The following is an 18,052-nucleotide window of genomic DNA, read 5'->3' on the forward strand; positions in this document are numbered from 1 at the left end:
TGGATACAGAAAATAAAGAAGGGAGGGGGAAGATTTCATCACCAATTAACAGCAATGCGAAGGTGAATTGCCACATAGTGTGACACATCACAGTTAATATGTATCCCATATTAAAACTACACATTGTTTAGCATGTTCACAACCTAATAATATGTATTTGAGTGGGTTTAGACCTTTTTTTGTGTGTGTGTGTGTGTGTGCAAATCTTTCACGTTTTATCGATTTTCAACAAAAGGTAGGGTTAACAGTGTAACCACAGCAAATTACATACAAGGATACGAATACTCCCGCAGGGTGGTTACGTCTTCGGATAATTGCATATTTAAAGTTCTTCTACTCTAAGAGCGTCGCTCCAGACATGTACTGCATCCTAGCTCTTTCAGTTTCTACCCATTTTGTTACGACATCCCACGTATGTACCATTAGCTCTTCTATTTATTCACATGAGTTATGATGGTGTACAATTTTAAATTTCTCGTGAAAGAAAACTTGGGAGGGAAGAGGGGGGATGTAGTTTGGGGAAAATGGAGAACGCCACACGTTATGCCGGTTTGTTAGTAGTATTTCCTGTTACAGTCTGTCCTATGCGATCTGACGTAAGTTGTCTAGCTATTCTTGGTGTTTTTTTCTTCCAGATATATGCGTTAAACAGAGACATGAATTTCTTTACTAAGATATCTGGTAGCATTAGGAGGATAGTGCGGAATAAGTATAACAAGTGTGGTAGAGCCATCATTTTTTTTTAGACCCATCCACAAGACCTCCAGGCCCTGGAGTTTGGGAGGTAGACGGGACGGATGTTTTCACAAAGCGTGGGGGATTTACCTGGCTTGGGTAGTGTGTCTGTGGGCATCGATCCCTTGATTTTAATCTCATTAAAGAGTTTAGTGAGGAAGGGGGTTAGTACCTGCTCCAGTTTGACACAGTAGTAATTAGAGAACCCGTCTGGGCCATGGTGCCTTGTGTTTTGGTAATGATAGTATCGTTAAACGGACCTCTTCCTCCGTGAATGGGTTGTCTAATATGTCACTCTGTTGCTGTTTTATGTGTGGGAGGGCTGTCTTATTAAGAAAGTGCCCTATAGAATCCTGGGTGGGTTGGTGCGTCGTCGGGTCATCTAGGTTGTGAAGTGTACTGTAGTATTTTGCTAGTTTGTTGACAATGTCAGAGGGGGTTATATATTTTAACCTTTTGGGTTGATTGGATGCAAGGGATTTTAGATTGAATATATTTTGCTTTGAGTTTATTTGCCAACATTTTCCTGGCTTTATTTCCCTGTACACAGTACCTCAATTTAAGCGCCCCCATCTGCTTTTCTGTGTCTAGCATCAATAGGGTATGAAGCCCCTTTTGTATTGTATCTATTTGTTTTGTTAAAAGTCTTAGATGGTTTTACTTTGTTTTATGTGTCAAGTGCTATCAGCTCCTGTGTCAAGCGGGCCTGTGGTTCTGCGTTGTTCCTCATCTGTCATGAGGCACATTAAATTAACATTTCCCTCATCACAGTTTTGTGTGCTCTCAAAATGGAATGTAGGGGGAGTGAGTCAGTCGTATTGTCTATGAAATAGTCTGTAGCCGCCGTAGTGAGTGCTGACAATGTGGCAGTATCGTCTAGCAGCCAATCATTGAGTCTCCACTTTCCTCTCCTCCTAGCCGGGTGAAGGGACCGAAATGTGACTGTAACCGGGGCATGGTCTGACCAAGTTAGTGTACCTATTGTCACCTTGTCTATGTTTGGCAGTGTCAGTTTGTCTACCAGGCACATGTCTATACACGAGTAGGTCATATGGACCTGAGAGAAATACGTAAAATCTTTCTCTGAGGGGTACATAGTGGGGCTAGAGTCGTAGAAGTCATGTTCAAACACTAATTTGGAAAAGTGTGAGCTAAGAACCTTGGCAACAGATGTGGGCACTCTGTCCCTCTCCCATCTAATATCTAACTCTGCGTTTAGGGTGCAATTAAAATCCCCACATATGATGGTATGGCCTTCCTTACATGCTGTTTTTAATGCAAACTCGCTCATTTGGAGATAACAAGTGATGCAAGTGGTATCTCTGGCATGCCCACCATAGGCCTGACCACCCTTGTCCATATTTCATACATGCCAATGTTGGGAAGTTTGCCTAGGCTATGTGGAACACATTTGAGGCAAGTTGCCCAGCAATATCTGGCAGCCATGACAGCAGCACATAAATGTAATAAACCATTTAATTAAAAGATTACATAGTTACATAGGCTGAAAAGAGACCTGTGCCCATCAAGTTCAGCCTTCCTCACATTTGTTTTAGCGGTTTCAAAATATCAGACTTCTAGATCAAAATAGTTATAAAAAAAATTAAAAAAGCAAATTATATATATATATATATATATATATATATATATATCCCCTTTATCTCCCTATATGATTACTTGCACTACGTACGGTGTGTTTCTACTGTATATAACACTGGGTATACATCTTCAGACGTAGTGTGGTGTCACTGGGTGTGCTATAATCTGTGTATTCCTATCGGACTCACTTGCCACGTCTAACTTAGTGTCACTTTAAAGATAATTAAAAATTAATCTCTACTGTGATAGCAAGTGTACAGAAAGAGAGTAGAAATGCAGGAAGAAGCAGTTAATACAACCCTTGACTTTTACATTTTTATTTAAAATTGTTGTAACTGCATTACCTAATCTACAGCAGCATACGGTAAAAGCTATAACACTGATGGCGAGAACACAGACTTTTCAGCTAAGGCAATATATTTTTCCAATACACAGGGAAGAGCAAGGAAAGGCAGACAGGAGATTGGTAATAAGTGATTCAATAAGGAAAGATGAGATAATCCATTGCAAAAACCCAGAATGACTCTGGTGCCTTAGCAGTCTTTGCATATGTTTGTATGAATGAGAAAATGTACCGTATATTGTATTAATATATTATTCGATATCTAAGTATATATGTCATAATAATCGTGTAGCACTTATATTCGAGCGGCTTATACTCGAGTCAATAGTCTGTATTATGGCAATTTGCAGGGGCTGTCAGAGCTGTAACTTACCTCTCCTGCAGCTCCTGTCCGCTCCCTCCTCCTCCGCGCCGTCCGTTCAGCACCTCGGTCAGCTCCCAGTGTAAATCTCGCGAGAGCCGCGGCGACTTACAGTGGGAGCTGACAGAAGAGCTGACCGGACGGCGCGGAGGAGAAGGGAGCTGACAGGAGCTGCAGGAGAGGTAAGTTACAGCTCTGACAGCCCCCCTCCCCCCCACTGAACTGCCAATGCCACTGGACCACCAGGGAAGGAAAGCCCCCCTCCCTGCCATATATCAAGCAGGGAAGGGGGACGAAAAATAAATAAATAATAATAATAATAAAATAATAATAATTAAATTAAAAATAATAACAAGAAATAATAATATAAAAAAATAAAATAATAAAAAAAAATAATAAAATTGCCCACCCCCCACCAAGGCTCTGCAACACACACACACACACACACACACTGCACTCATACACAAACACGCAGCACTCACACACACACACACACTGCACTCACACACACACGCTGCATTCATACGCACACGCTGCATTCATTAATTATACACACACTGTATTCATTATACACACACTGTATTCATTATACACACACTGTAAATAAATATTCAATTAATATATTTTTTTTAGGATCTAATTTTATTTAGAAATTTACCAGTAGCTGCTGCATTTCCCACCCTAGTCTTATACTCAAGTCAATAAATTTTCCCAGTTTTTTGGGGTAAAATTAGGGGCCTCGGCTTATATTCGGGTCAGCTTATACTCGAGTATATATGGTATATTGTATTAATATATTATTCGATATCTAAGTATATATATGTCATAATAATCGTGTAGCACTAACCCATTGGAATGCACTTTCCCACGAGGTCAGACTTTCCCCTGGTCTGCATTTCTTTAAAACACTTATTGTTCAGGGGAACTGGCCAGTCCACTCAGTAACTAAAGTATTCTGCTTAACCAAAAAATGCCCTCACCTCACGCTGTATTAACAGCATTCTCACCTTTCCAGTCCCCACCACCTGTTTATCCCTTCTATTAATGTAAAAAGTAAGTTCCAAATTTAATAAAGCCATCAAATTCTCATGTATTATTTGTCAAATTTTGTATACTCTCTTAGCTGTATTGTACCTTTTGTCTTTCTACTTGCAAAAATTGTACCCAATAACAGTGCTGTGGAATGTGTTGACCCTTTATGAATTAAAGGGACACTATAGTCACCAGAACAACTACAGCTTCAGGCTTTTTGCTGTAAACATTGTCTTTTCAGAGAAAATTTAGTGTTTACATTACAACCTAGTGATAACTTCACTGGCTACTCCTCAGATAGATGTTAGAGATCCTTCCTGGGTCATGGCTGCCTAAAATGCATCCAAACATTCAGTATCTCCTCCCACTGCATGCAGACACTGAACTTTCCTCATAGAGATTCATTGATTCAATTCACCTCTATGAGGAGATGCTGATTGGCCAGGGCTGTGTTTGAATCATGCTGGCTCTGCCCCTGATCTGCCTCTTTGTCGGTCTCAGCCAGTCCTATGGGGAAGCACTGTGATTGGATCAGGCTACCACTTCTGATGATGTCAGCAGACTGCATGTGGTTTGCCTCAGACAAAACAAGCAGAGTTACAGCTTCAGGCTTGAATACAGTAAGATTTTGCAATATGTATGGAGGCATGAGGGGCCCAGATGGTGGTTTAAACACTATAGGGTCAGGAATACAGGTTTGTGTTCCTGACCCTATAGTGATCCTTTAAGTATAATAATAATAATAATAAAAAATAATTTTAGGACACAAGAATGCTAGCCTAGGGCAAAGGCATCTGAATTTTTTACATAACCATGCATTACATGAGGGAGGGTAATGCATAGCTGAGAAATAACTTTTTTGGAGAAAGGGGCCGATTGGTAAAGTCTATACAACTGACTGTGTTGTGGACGTAAATTAACAGTAACATGTAAAATAAGTAAAATGTCTATTTACTTAGAATTGCTGTTGGAGTACCCCCTCCCATCCAGTGTTCATTAACTGCTCAAAATGGCTGCTAGAAACACCCCCTCCCATCGTGTAAAGAATGTGAGGAATGTCATGTGCTAAGATGGCGTCTCTTCCAGAGAGCGTCTCACCTAGAATGCTGGTGACATCACCCCTTGTAGGAAGGGCATTAGATAAGACACTTAACTCTCGACCAATTAAATATGTATTCTGTCTGTTATCTTGCTTTCTGCATATGAAAGCTCCCTGCCCCCTGATTAAACATTCCAAAGTTTTCCATCAACCTGAAACCTTGTGTCTGGTGTGATTTACTTCAGCGCGTGCACGCATCCATTTTAAACAATTTGGAAAGGGGGCAGATATACGAATAAGCAAACACCTGCATCTCTAAAATGACGGGGTTGCTATGGATGTCTAGAGGTTGGGAGGAGTTTTTCTAACTACAATGGAAATGAGGGTAAAGGGCAGACAAATTAAAAGCTACTGAAGGGTTGAAACAGAGTTTTATCTGATAACATATTGAAAAGGGAAAGGCAAGGTTAGCACAGATAAGGAGGTGCTACAATAACAAAACTCAAAAGGGCTATTTAACAATGTGTTCAAAATTAACCCCTTAAGGACCAAACTTCTGGAATAAAAGGGAATCATGACGTGTCACACACGTCATGTGTCCTTAAGGGGTTAAAGATAGTTAGAAATTGTAGATGTCTGGCAAGCAACTCAGGAGAATTACAGTTATTGGCATGTAATGAACAGCATGATTTAACATTCATTAATGACACTCAGAAGCTGATGTCACCATCAGACTTAAAATGATACATAGCTAGTTGAGTATTAATTGTGGGAAATGTTACTTACCCAGACATAGAGATTGAGAAAAATAATCAAGCAGCTTCATATCAGCTAGGAAAGGGGTCTAATGTAGTAGCATATCTTACTATATAAGCTGTTTAACTACAGTAAGTATGTCAAACTCAAAGGTTAGCACGGGCTGTCAAACTCAAAGGTTAGCACGGGCTGGAAAAAAAATCCACTTACATTTTCATAGAAACTTCTGTTTATTTGGAAAAGTACAGTAAATTAAAAAAAAAAAAAAAAAAAACCCAAACCCCCCTCCCCCCCCCAAAAAAAACCCCAGCACCTCCTCCTCTATACTACATCCCAGCACCTCCTCCTCTATATACTACATCCCAGCACCCCCTCCTCTATATACTACATCCCAGCACCCCCTCCTCTATATACTAAATCCCAGCACCCCCTCCTCTATATACTAAATCCCAGCACCCCCTCCTCTATATACTAAATCCCAGCACCCCCTCCTCTATATACTAAATCCCAGCACCCCCTCCTCTATATACTAAATCCCAGCACCCCCTCCTCTATATACTAAATCCCAGCACCCCATCCTCTATATACTAAATCCCAGCACCCCATCCTCTATATACTAAATCCCAGCACCCCATCCTCTATATACTAAATCCCAGCACCCCATCCTCTATACTAAATCCCAGCACCCCATCCTCTATACTAAATCCCAGCACCCCATCCTCTATACTAAATCCCAGCACCCCATCCTCTATACTAAATCCCAGCACCCCATCCTCTATACTAAATCCCAGCACCCCATCCTCTATACTAAATCCCAGCACCCCATCCTCTATACTAAATCCCAGCACCCCATCCTCTATACTAAATCCCAGCACCCCATCCTCTATACTAAATCCCAGCACCCCATCCTCTATACTAAATCCCAGCACCCCATCCTCTATACTAAATCCCAGCACCCCATCCTCTATACTAAATCCCAGCACCCCATCCTCTATACTAAATCCCAGCACCCCATCCTCTATACTAAATCCCAGCACCCCATCTACTACACCACTGCCCCGGTTTAAAAAAAAAAAAAAAGGGGGGGGCGGAGCTTGACTGCCGAGCTAAACGGCCGCATGGACTGAGAGCTCTGTGGCAAAAAACGAGAAAAACGGAACAAACCGGGCTGCAAACCCTCAAACTACAAAAAAAACGACACTTAATCCCCCCCTAAGTGCCATGGGGCGAAAATCGAAAAGAATTCCCAAAGAAAAACCCACTCCGGGACTCACAATTGGGGACATGTGGAGACAGGCCCGCGAGGCACACGAGACCAATATGGCGGCGCTCCACGGAGGCTGCTCCGACTTTTCTGAAGATCTATCCGGGGATGAATGTCTGCCAGCCCCCACACTGAGTAAGCCGACACAGCCGACTAGCATCAGTCCGGACACCGCGCCAGTGACTGTAGCGGTCCTCACGAGGCTGCTTGCAGGCCATCACAAAGACCTGCGTGAGGATATCACGGCCCTGCGGGGCGACCTGAAGGGTCTAACGACCCGCCTAACTGCACTCGAATGCACAACCGGCACCAATACTCAAGACCTTGGGGAACTTAAACAGGTTGTAAGAGATCTCCAACGGCAGCAAAAATTACACGAACACCGGATGGCGGAGCAGGAGGATGCCGGAAGAAGAGACAACCTGAAAATCAGAGGGATCTCTGAAACGATCCCCGATACAGATTTACCACAGGTGGCCCAGCGTCTACTTGCCACAATACTACCACCCGCAAAGGCTAACAAGATGGCCCTCGCCAACATTTTCAGAATCCCAAAACCACCTAAAGCACCAACCGAAGCCACGCGAGACGTTATACTCGCCTTCCAAACCAGGAGGGATAAAATGGCGGTCCAAGCCGCCTTGCGGGGCAAAACACCATACCAGTTTGAAGGAATGGCGGTAAGCTTCTTTGCCGACCTCTCGGGAGACACCCTGGCCTGGCGGCGCTCCCTCCAGCCACTCACCACACTTCTACGCCAACGGGACCTTAAATACAGATGGCAAACGACACACATACTTACTGTGCAGCTGGGACCAGTCTCCCACCGAATCCGGGAACTAGACGACGCAGCCCCGCTCCTACAAGCGCTGGGTCTACCTCCAGACTCCCTCATTCAGGCAGACCCTGAGAGGGCAACTCCCCAACGACTCTCATGGGACCCGGAGAGATCCATCCCGTTCGTGCCAACAAGAGGCACGCCTGATCCATATGTGGCGCTCACCACCTGAAGGCGGACACGGTACAGCACAGAAACGAACTACCGACCTGAAGATCCACTTGCCTCGGTGAAACCACCTCCTGACAAGGGACTGTAAATTAGAGACTCTAGCTTTCAGGACTCTATCAAATGCTCCGAAAGGGCCTCAACCCAGATTTCAAACCCCCACCTAAGTATACATACTCTGGCTGACACATACACCCAGCCATGGTCGTCCACCCCCCCAAATACCAAGACACATGACCCCTGTCGCACACAACACATTAAGCTAACACTAACCCATCGATACCCAGCGAAGACCACACAATGTTCACGGCAAAGCTAGGACTTGCCATTCTGATCAGACCCTATGTTACGGATGGTACTGACTGGGTCTGACGGGACAAACACTGCCCCAACATGTCGACACACCACAGATCACCCCTCCCTCCCCCCCTTACCCCCTTTCTCCCCCCCCCTTACCCTCCCTTCCTCCACTCCCCCGAAGATGCACAACAACGCTCCCCCACTAAATAAGCCGACTAACCAGCGATACATAACGGTATGATGTCTCAATACCGGCCCCACTAATATTAACCACGATTATGCCCGCTAGTTCCCTTATACATCCAGGGCTCTCTTCACCAGATGTCTCCATGCTTTAAAATAACATATCAGTTTCCTAGCGTTATACAAAACCGTCACACAGTGCCACTAAACTAATATAATACATGCTACTTTAGAACGTGCACAATTTAACCACAATGTACCGATGACTAAGCAACGTAGGCAATGTCAGTCTACTAAACAATGTGTTTTTTTTTTGCCTCGTGTTCTTAGCCTTGTTACCTGATGCATGTTAACCCAGGTTTTAATGTTCCACGCAACTGTATGCCACGTCTTGCTACTATAATACTAACTCTTGCACAAATGTGCAACCTCTCCAACGCTTCCCAAGAAAAAAGGCACGAAACTAATATGTATTTATGGATAATTGGTCCACGGACTATTTCTGTCTCTATGTGCCTCTATCAGACCTAACATTCGTATATTAGTTACATATGCTTAACAGAGTGTAATAGTAAAGCTTCAGTGACGATCTAATGCAATATCCGACCTAGCCTGCTTATACGGTAGACTTATTACTGCCGAGGAAGCTGCTTAAACGACAGAACCGACCTAATTTGTATGTATTGTGAAACCACTGTAAACGCTGCAGCTGCGGTAATGTCATAACTAACCAAACCTACCTGCTAATTTGACCCACAGTTACTAGCTAAACTTAATTACCTGTATGTATGGGGACACTTCTTGTGTCATTATTAGACTAGACTATACAGCACCCAAACCTAACCATAACCAAACGTAACTATTAAGTTGTTCTTAATGCCTTACAGCACATGTAATGTCTCATTGTGAATACGCTTGTTTTACCTTCTAAAAAAAAAAAAAAAAGTGCAGCTCATCTTGAACTAATATGTTAGCACACTGTTCTTTCCATTGTAACCCCTGTTATATGTCATGGCAAATTATTGTACTTAACACTGCACGCCTAAAATAAAGAATTTAAAAAAAAAAAAAAAAAAGCAGACTCCACTTACATTACAACCGCCAGTATGCGACTCCGGAGTCTTGCCTCTAGTATACCCCCAATGGCGCAGTCCTCACCCTGTGTCAAAGCGGATCATCCCGCTACTCCTTGAAACCCTGTGAAGGTGGAGCACGTTGACGTCACGTCGGAATGTGATGTGGCGTTGCGTGCCTCCGTGCACCTTCAGGTCCTCCACTGGCCAGCTGCGGCCATCGAAACACTGATCAACACATACTCACCGAGACACTAAAACACACACACATTTACACATTCTTGCACACACTCCCGAATCATTTTATTTATTTCTGATTGCTCCCTACCTTTCGGAGCTGGTGTGGGCCCTCTCCCTGGGGTCCTGTGGGGATCTTCTCTTTGGAGGTCTCCATGCTCCTCACACATGCAGTTTAGTGATGCTGGGCCGGAATGACATCATATTCCGGCACCTGGCATCACCACAGAGGGCACACGCGAGCAGTGAGGAGCAGGAAGAACAGACTGCACTCCCTCACTGCCACCAGCTTCCTCTCCTCCCAGCCGGGTAAATTTTAGCAGAGTAGGCACCTGCAATATGGATAGAGCAGGTGCCTACTCTGCCTCAGCAGTAAGCATGTACTTGCGGCTTGCTGGGCCGCAATGAAATTTTAAAGTTTGACATGCTTGAACTACAGTGACACGTTAATGTTGAGATAAATAAAATTAACAATGCAGGTTCACTATACGAACTGAAACTAGGAGTAGCACGGTTCGCATATTTATTGGTTATTGGTAATCTGTAGTATTGTAGGCACTTAACCTCCCCTAATTATTTGCCAAGGTTTTAGGAGTAATATGAGGTTTTACAGTAAGCACCTGACCATGTCTGTTAGGTGTTGAGGTAGTAGGCAATCTCACCAGTCCTCTTTTTTTTTTAGTGCCAACAAATTCCGCAGCGCTATACAATTGTTATTTGTAATGCTCCTCTACATAGGTAATTCTTTGAGGTGTTCTAATTATTTGCAGCAGACTTATTCACAGGACTAGGATTACCTTACTACTAGTTCTCCTTTCTCTCCTCTTTTGGTTTTTAGATATATTCATTTGGCATACTAAGGTATTTTGTGCTTTTCTGAGCACTCTGTATGTAAGCTGAGCCGATAAGAATGTATGCTTCTTTATACAGTGGGTATAGTAGAAAAATCACTTGCAAGTGAATAGAAATGAAAACAAAAATACAATTTCCTCAAAAAAAATACTTTGATTTCCCAGGACTCTTCTCAGTCCTCTACACCAATATCAAATCCAATGGGAAAAAACTAAAAAAAACAACAAAAAACTCAGAGTATTAACCACACAAATGAAGCCCAGTGCCTGCATGAATTGCACTCACTGGAAAGTCATTTTAGAAAGCACTCCACTGTACATTCCAATGTTTTCAAATCACCATGCCATGCTGATGGCACCACTTTTTTGTATAATAGCACACCTCCAGACTGGCTTATATAGAAAGAGGGAAATGTTGCCACAAATAGTTAAATACTGCTACAGTTTTAAAAACGATTTAATTACAATTGCACTTCCGAAATCTTTAATGTATAAAAACACATTCAGAATCTCACAGCTGAAAGACAGTCTCACTTCCCTACGTTTCCAACCAAGGATAGTAAGGAAGGATCAGACGAAAGGATTATGCAACAGACAAACAAAAAAAAAAAAATCCAACAAACTATAAATCTAAAACACTTTTAGTCTTACGCATTTCATCAGAATTCCTCAGTGACAGTCAACAATAGGCAACGCTATTGGCCATTCCTGAGGAAGTCCAACTCTAAAGATAAAAGTCTTAAGGGAAGGAAGTGTTTTAGCAGAATATACTGTGATGTGGCTTATTGTTTGACTTTCCTGTAAGTCCAATTCATGCAGGCAGTAGGCTTCGTTTGGTTAATACCTTATTAGTTTCTTTTGGTTTTCTTATATATTTTAGTATTTTCCATTCGGTTTGATAGTGGGCATGGTAGACCCTCAATGGGTAAGGGTAAACTTCAGATCTCCTTTATTTATCACTATAGGAGAGACTCCATTATATTTTGGTTCTGTATACATGCCCCTGGACTAGCGCCGTACCATTTTCTTGCATCTTTAGCCCTCATGATGAATATTTAGGGCTATTAGACCTTGTCTATGTATAGGCAGGGTAAAACACTCTTGTCTATTAGAAGTTCAGGACTTTTTTCTACATTCCCTTTGCTAGGATAACTAAATTTTAACTAAGACAATAGGGTCTTTCAGTATTCCAACTACTATACCTTTAGTTCACATTTCATGTGTTCATATGTTCATTAGATGGAAACGTTCGCTTTATAGTTTAAAATTATTCTAATAAAGAGCCATTTAAAAAAAAAAAAAAAAAAAATGTTTTTACTATGACCTATGTCTAACTCATGCAAAATCAGCTTCCTTGGGTTTGTTCAAACTCCTAAGTGTTATCCTATGTGTTATCATTGTAAAAGCTTTTGTGTTTATTTTGTGCTTACTTAGGAAAACCAACAGCTAAAGGCTTGCAAAGTCAATGTAGCTTTACAGAAAATATTAAAATGGTTGTCACATGACAAAGTTAAAGTATATAATAAAACAAGTGGTGGAATGCTAACACAGACATAAACCAAAGCCTCCATGAAGGATTCCAGTATAAAAAACAAAATTATTCTGAGTAAACATTTTCTTCCAGTTTATTTATTCTCCACAAAACTTGACATAAAAGTGCATATGTACGAGAACCATACTAGCCTAGCTTAACAACAGCCCTCTTATGTTGACATAGCACTCAGATCATAGTAGATTCCATCAAGACTCAAGCAGATATGATAGAAACATTTAAATACATAAAGGGAATCAACACTATAAAGGAGAAGACTATTTAAAAGAAGAAAAACTACCACAACAAGAGGGAATAGTCTTAAATTAGAGGGGCAAATGTTTAAAAATAAGATCAGTAAAATACTTTACTGAGAGTATAGGGGATGCATGGAATAGCCTTCCAGCTGAAGTGGTAGAGGTTAACACAGTAAAGGAGTTTAAGCATGCGTGGGATATGCATAAGGCTATCCCAACTATAAGATAAGGCCAGGGACCAATGAAAGTATTTAGAAAATTGGGCAGACTAGATGGGCCAAACGGTTCTTATCTGCCGTCACATTCTAGGTTTTTAACCTTAAAGGGGCAATTATAGCACCAAAACCACATCTTAATGAAGTGGGTTTGGTACACAGAGCCTGTCCCTTTTTTGAGTAGTAATCTAAACATGAAATATTTATTTTTCCTTAAAGCAACACTATAACCACTAAATGTAGTGGTTCTGGTGCATATAGCCTGTTTTTAGAGCCTGAACAGCGTAAACGTTGACTTTTCAAAAAATAAATACATAATACAATTTAAAAGGGGGGGGGGGGGGGGGGGGAGTGTTTATACTGCTCTATGATTGCCAATTCCAATTGGCAATCACTCGGACCTCCACTGGAGAGACTTCACCTCCAAGCTCTGCATGGAGACAGTGAACACTGACTCAATGCATGACGAGATGCGAACTGGCAGTGTGGCGATTCGCTGCGCATGCTCACAAGCCTCCCACGCTTGAATTGACACTATCAGCTGGGGTGGTCACAGCATGATTTGTGCAGCGAAGATTTCAAGTGAGTAATTCTACCTTTTAATTCATTCTAAGAGGGCCCTGAATCTAAAAAGATAAGCGAACGCTATAGCATTAGGAATTCATGTTAGTATTCCTATAGTGTTTCTTTAACGTTAGTGTCCCTTTAGCTTGAATAGTAATAATGATGCAACAGATGTTATACAACTGCCGTAATGAAAGGATAGCAGTTATATTAAAGCTTATTTATTCTATAAACAATAGCTCGGAATGAGTAAAAGGGGAACATTCAAAAGCATAAGTCACTTCATTGATTCAAATTTTGATTGCTATGAATTTAACATGTTTTATGTAGGTTTTAACGTTTTCTAGTCTTCATCTTTTCTTTCTTGTTTTACACAACTGTTACAATTCAATTACATTCATCCTGAAGACAAACCATTCTAAAATGGTTTTATATAGTTACAATGAGGAGTAAAATATGAGGCGAGATATAATTTATTTCCCCTTTTTGCTTCACAATTGGTCATTGATTTCAGTTTGGTTTATTGCCTTAGTTTGGATCAATAGCATAAGATGTATTTAACCCCTTAAGGACACATGACATGTGTGACATGTCAGGATTCCCTTTTATTCCAGAAGTTTGGTCCTTAAGGGGTTAAAGGTTGCACCTATATAGTAATCTAGGTTTAAAAAAAGACTTTAGTCCATCAAGTTCAAAGGTTAACCAGTCACCCTCCCCCCCAAAAAAATAAAAAAAAATTATTGCCTTCGCAATACACCCTTTGTTTTGAAAAATTGCAATATCTGCACAATTAGTTTGTGTATGTACTACATTATTTATAGTATTTATTACTACATGATGATCAGTTTGAAAATAACTGAAACCCCTTTTGAGTCAAGGAAGTCTCGATTTGGTTGGCTGTGAATGAAGTAGAACTGTAAACCTTTATCAGCCAAACTGAAGAGAATGGAACTGAATGAAAGAGACAGAATTTGCCTATTAGTAAACAGACCCCAAGGTCACTGAAACTGAACGTGTTACCTGTAAACCGGTCTGGCTCAAAAGCAGATTCCAGTAGAGGACCAAATAAAGCCTGCGACGGGAGGGATCGGCTCACTGAACCTGCATCACAACTAAAGAACAAAGAATGAAGACACCAAGAACAAGAGTGTGCTTATATAAAAATAAAACATTAACAAGGGGAGAGCTAAAGAAATGTTCATTTTACATTTGTATACCTGCTGGTTAATGTGGACGGCGGAGTGTTGGAGTAATTTACAGCAGTTTTATCTGTAGTGACAATACAAAAAAGGATCAGACAAATGGTTGTGTCAGAAGTTATCATGGGACTTGTTGGACAACTACACCTACACTTCATTTGGACAAACACATCTGGATTTAAAGAGACACCAACTACTTCATCTCACTTAAGTGATTATAGTGTCTGGAGTCCTCTGGCACTGTTCTGCTGTCAGTACACAGTAATAAGACTGATTAACTGACCACTTTTGCCCTATCATAGCTGCCCATTGCTGGTTTTACTCTGTATGGCTAAGAAAGAGTGTAAGCTTTGCCTTAACGATAACTTCAGGGGGGGCAGGCACTGAATTTTGTCAGAATGGGCAAAAATTGGATGAAAATAAGCAAATTCCAACCAGACTGTTGATTCTGAAATTTACTAAAGCAAAGTCTGTTCGTAATTCATTCTTTCCGACTGAATCTGTACCATTAAGATGATGTATGGTTTAAAAACAGCTTTGCATACAATACCTATAAAAAGGGCAACCAGGGCTTGCAGCCATTGGGCAAATAAACCTTCAGTGTCACAAGTGTTAATTTGTTTTGTGACTTACATAGTTACATAGCTGAAAAGAGACTTGCGTCCATCAAGCTCAGCCTTCCTCACATATGCTTTTGCTGTTGATCCAAAAGAAGGCAAAAAACCCAGCCTGAAGCGCTTCCAATTTTGCAACAAACTAGGAAAAAAAAATCCTTCTTGACCCCAAAAATAGCAGTCTCCTTGGATCAAGCAGCTATTACCCCACTAATTAGAAACTATATGCCTGTATGTTATGTTTTTGCAAGTATTTATCCAATTGCAGTTTAAACATCTGTATAGACTGACAAAACCACCTCTTCAGGCAAAGAATTCCATATCCTTACTGTAAAAAAACCTTTTCTTTGCCTTAGATGAAATCTCCTTTCTTCAAGCCTAAATGTGTGACCTCGTGTCCTATGTATAGCCCTGTTTATGAATAGATTTCCAGATAATGGTTTGTACTGGCCCCGAATATATTTGTATAATGTTTTCATATCACCTCTCAGGCGCCGTTTTTCCAAACTAAAGAGATTTACATTTTTTAACCTTTCTTCATAACTAAAATGCTCCATTCCTTTTATCAATTTTGTAGCTCGTCTCTGCACTTTTTCTAGTGCCATGATATCTTTCTTTAGAACAGGTGCCCAAAATTGCACAGCATATTCAAGGTGTGGTCTTACCAGCGATTTATAAAGAGGCAAAATTATATTTTCATCTCGAGAATTTATGCCCCTATTTATACATGACAAAACCTTACTGGCCTTAGCAACGGCAGATTGACATTGCATACTGCTACCTAATTTGTTGTCTATAAAAATTCCCAAATCCTTCTAATGTGTGGTTATCCCTAGTTCACTACCATTTAGGGTGTAAATTGCTTGTGCATTCTTAACCCCGAAGTGCATAACTTTGCATTTTTCTACGTTAAATGTCATCTGCCATTTTTTAGTGCCCAGTCCCCCAATCTATCCAAATCCCTCTGCAGCCACCTTGCACATTAAAAAGTGAAAATGAATAAGATCAATAAAAGTAAATAGGACCCCTTCTATTGATAAGGATGTTGAAAACATTTGGCAGTATTTGGACAGGCTGAAATATAGAACCAATCCTAGCTCATTTAGAGCCAGAATTGCAAAATCTGTACAAAAATGTTAAATACTATAAACAATGTCTGAATTTTGCAGTCTGAATGGCCCGGTATGCAACCAAATGGTATGAGGCCATTCAGACTTCAGTAATCTTTCAGTGTTAAACTGATGTCAGGGAACTCCAGTCACTATAACTAGTTCAATGAGACAAAATGGCATAGGCAACCTTCGGTACTCCATTGGTTGTGAACTAAGTCTCCACTAATGCTCTGTCAGCATTATGGCTATAAGGACATTATGGGAGATATAGTCCACAACTCTGGAGGGCCGTCTATTGCCTACTCCTGGAATATCCCTTTAAGCATGCAATTTATAGTCCACAACTCTGGAGGGCCGTCTATTACCTACTCCAAGAATATTCCTTTAAGGAGGCAATTTTCTCACATTATTCAACGTTTTATTTTGTAGAGCCATTGTCTTAAAAACTTGCATTTCGATTCCTTTGGCATTTCAATACTTATTGGTGGCGCGCTTACAGGTTTATGAGTGTTAGCAATTATAGTATTTGGTTTACTTATGTGAAAAATCTACTTTATTATTCATGCTGGAATGTCACTGCCTTACGTTCAATTAAAAAAAAAAAACAAAAAAAAAACCTCACCTGTTTGAACAAGTCTTTGGGAGTCTTCATTAGTAACGGCTACACCCACTGTTGTCCCTGCATAAGCACAAACAATAAGAAATTGGAGTTTAAAAAGATTGATTTACATAAATCTAGTAGGAAGCATGGGGCGGGAAGACCAGATGTAAATATGTATTTTGAAGGTCAAAATGCATGACTGGTAGGCATAGGCGTGCGCACGGGGTGTGCAGGGGTACACCATAATCAAGCCTCAAAATTGAGGCTCTGTGCTGCACAGCCTGCACTGCTGCCAAAACAATTTACTATTTCCTCCCGATCCGATCCTTCACTATGCGAGCGGTATCGCTGCATAGTTTAGGACGGACTTGCTCCTTCTTCAGACCTCCCCTGTAGCGTACGTGTGTTCCGTGAAATCACGCGGAGGCGGAGTCACGGCAACACTAGGGTGAGGCCCGGCCGGGTCATAGCGCAGCACCAGCGGCATTACTCTTCTTCTAGAACGAGTTACGTCAGCCAGGTAGAGTTTATTTCTCCTCCCTTCCTCCAGCATTTCATTGTGTCTCATCAACTGAAGCATACATTCTGCTGCCATAGTATAGAAAGGGGGACGTTTGACAAGTCTGGTTTGCCAAGAATTCCACTTACATACCCCTAGAGTATTGCAATGCCCAGTCCGTGCTAAGTCTGCCCATAGCTTTTCCAGCGGTTTTAGATAATAACAGCTGGAATGCCACAGAGGGCTTGACCGTAGCCTTTAACATATGACCTCAGTGGAGGAAAAACAGCTATTTTTAACACTCTGTGACTTAAAAAAAAAAATCAGCGCTCTGTATATTTCCAGCAAAGAGTTTATTTTACTTGGCAAATTCTTTTCTGCAGTTTTTACTGCATATTCTATATTTATTTTACATTTTCCAGCTCATATAATTAAAGTCTGTAAATCATACAGTTTATTACTCCTCCCCATGGCAACGCTAGGGTGAGGCCCGGCCAGGCCATAGCGCAGCACCAGCGGCATTACTCTTCTCCTAGAACAAGTTACGTCAGCCAGATAGAGTTTATTTCTCCTCCCTTCAGTGACACATGGGGGGAAAAAAACTAAACAAAACATAGAATGTGACGGCAGATAAGAACCATTCTGCCCATCTAGTCTGCCCAATTTTCTAAATACTCTCAT

At 41.2% G+C, this 18,052-nt stretch overlaps 1 protein-coding gene across 1 annotated transcript in view; it reads right to left on the reverse strand.

The window, feature by feature from the left end:
* FCHO1 (FCH and mu domain containing endocytic adaptor 1) overlaps nt 1-18,052 on the reverse strand; it is a 183,673-nt gene that overhangs the window by 74,315 nt on the left and 91,306 nt on the right. The window contains exons 17-19 of the mRNA XM_063455469.1: nt 16,894-16,950; nt 14,564-14,615; nt 14,367-14,458 (exon numbers count right to left, since the gene is read on the reverse strand). Coding sequence (XP_063311539.1) covers nt 14,367-14,458; nt 14,564-14,615; nt 16,894-16,950 — 201 coding nt within the window. The remainder of the gene's footprint in view (nt 1-14,366; nt 14,459-14,563; nt 14,616-16,893; nt 16,951-18,052) is intronic.

The sequence above is a fragment of the Pelobates fuscus genome, chromosome 5 (genome assembly GCF_036172605.1).
Source record: "Pelobates fuscus isolate aPelFus1 chromosome 5, aPelFus1.pri, whole genome shotgun sequence".
NCBI lineage: Eukaryota > Metazoa > Chordata > Amphibia > Anura > Pelobatidae > Pelobates > Pelobates fuscus.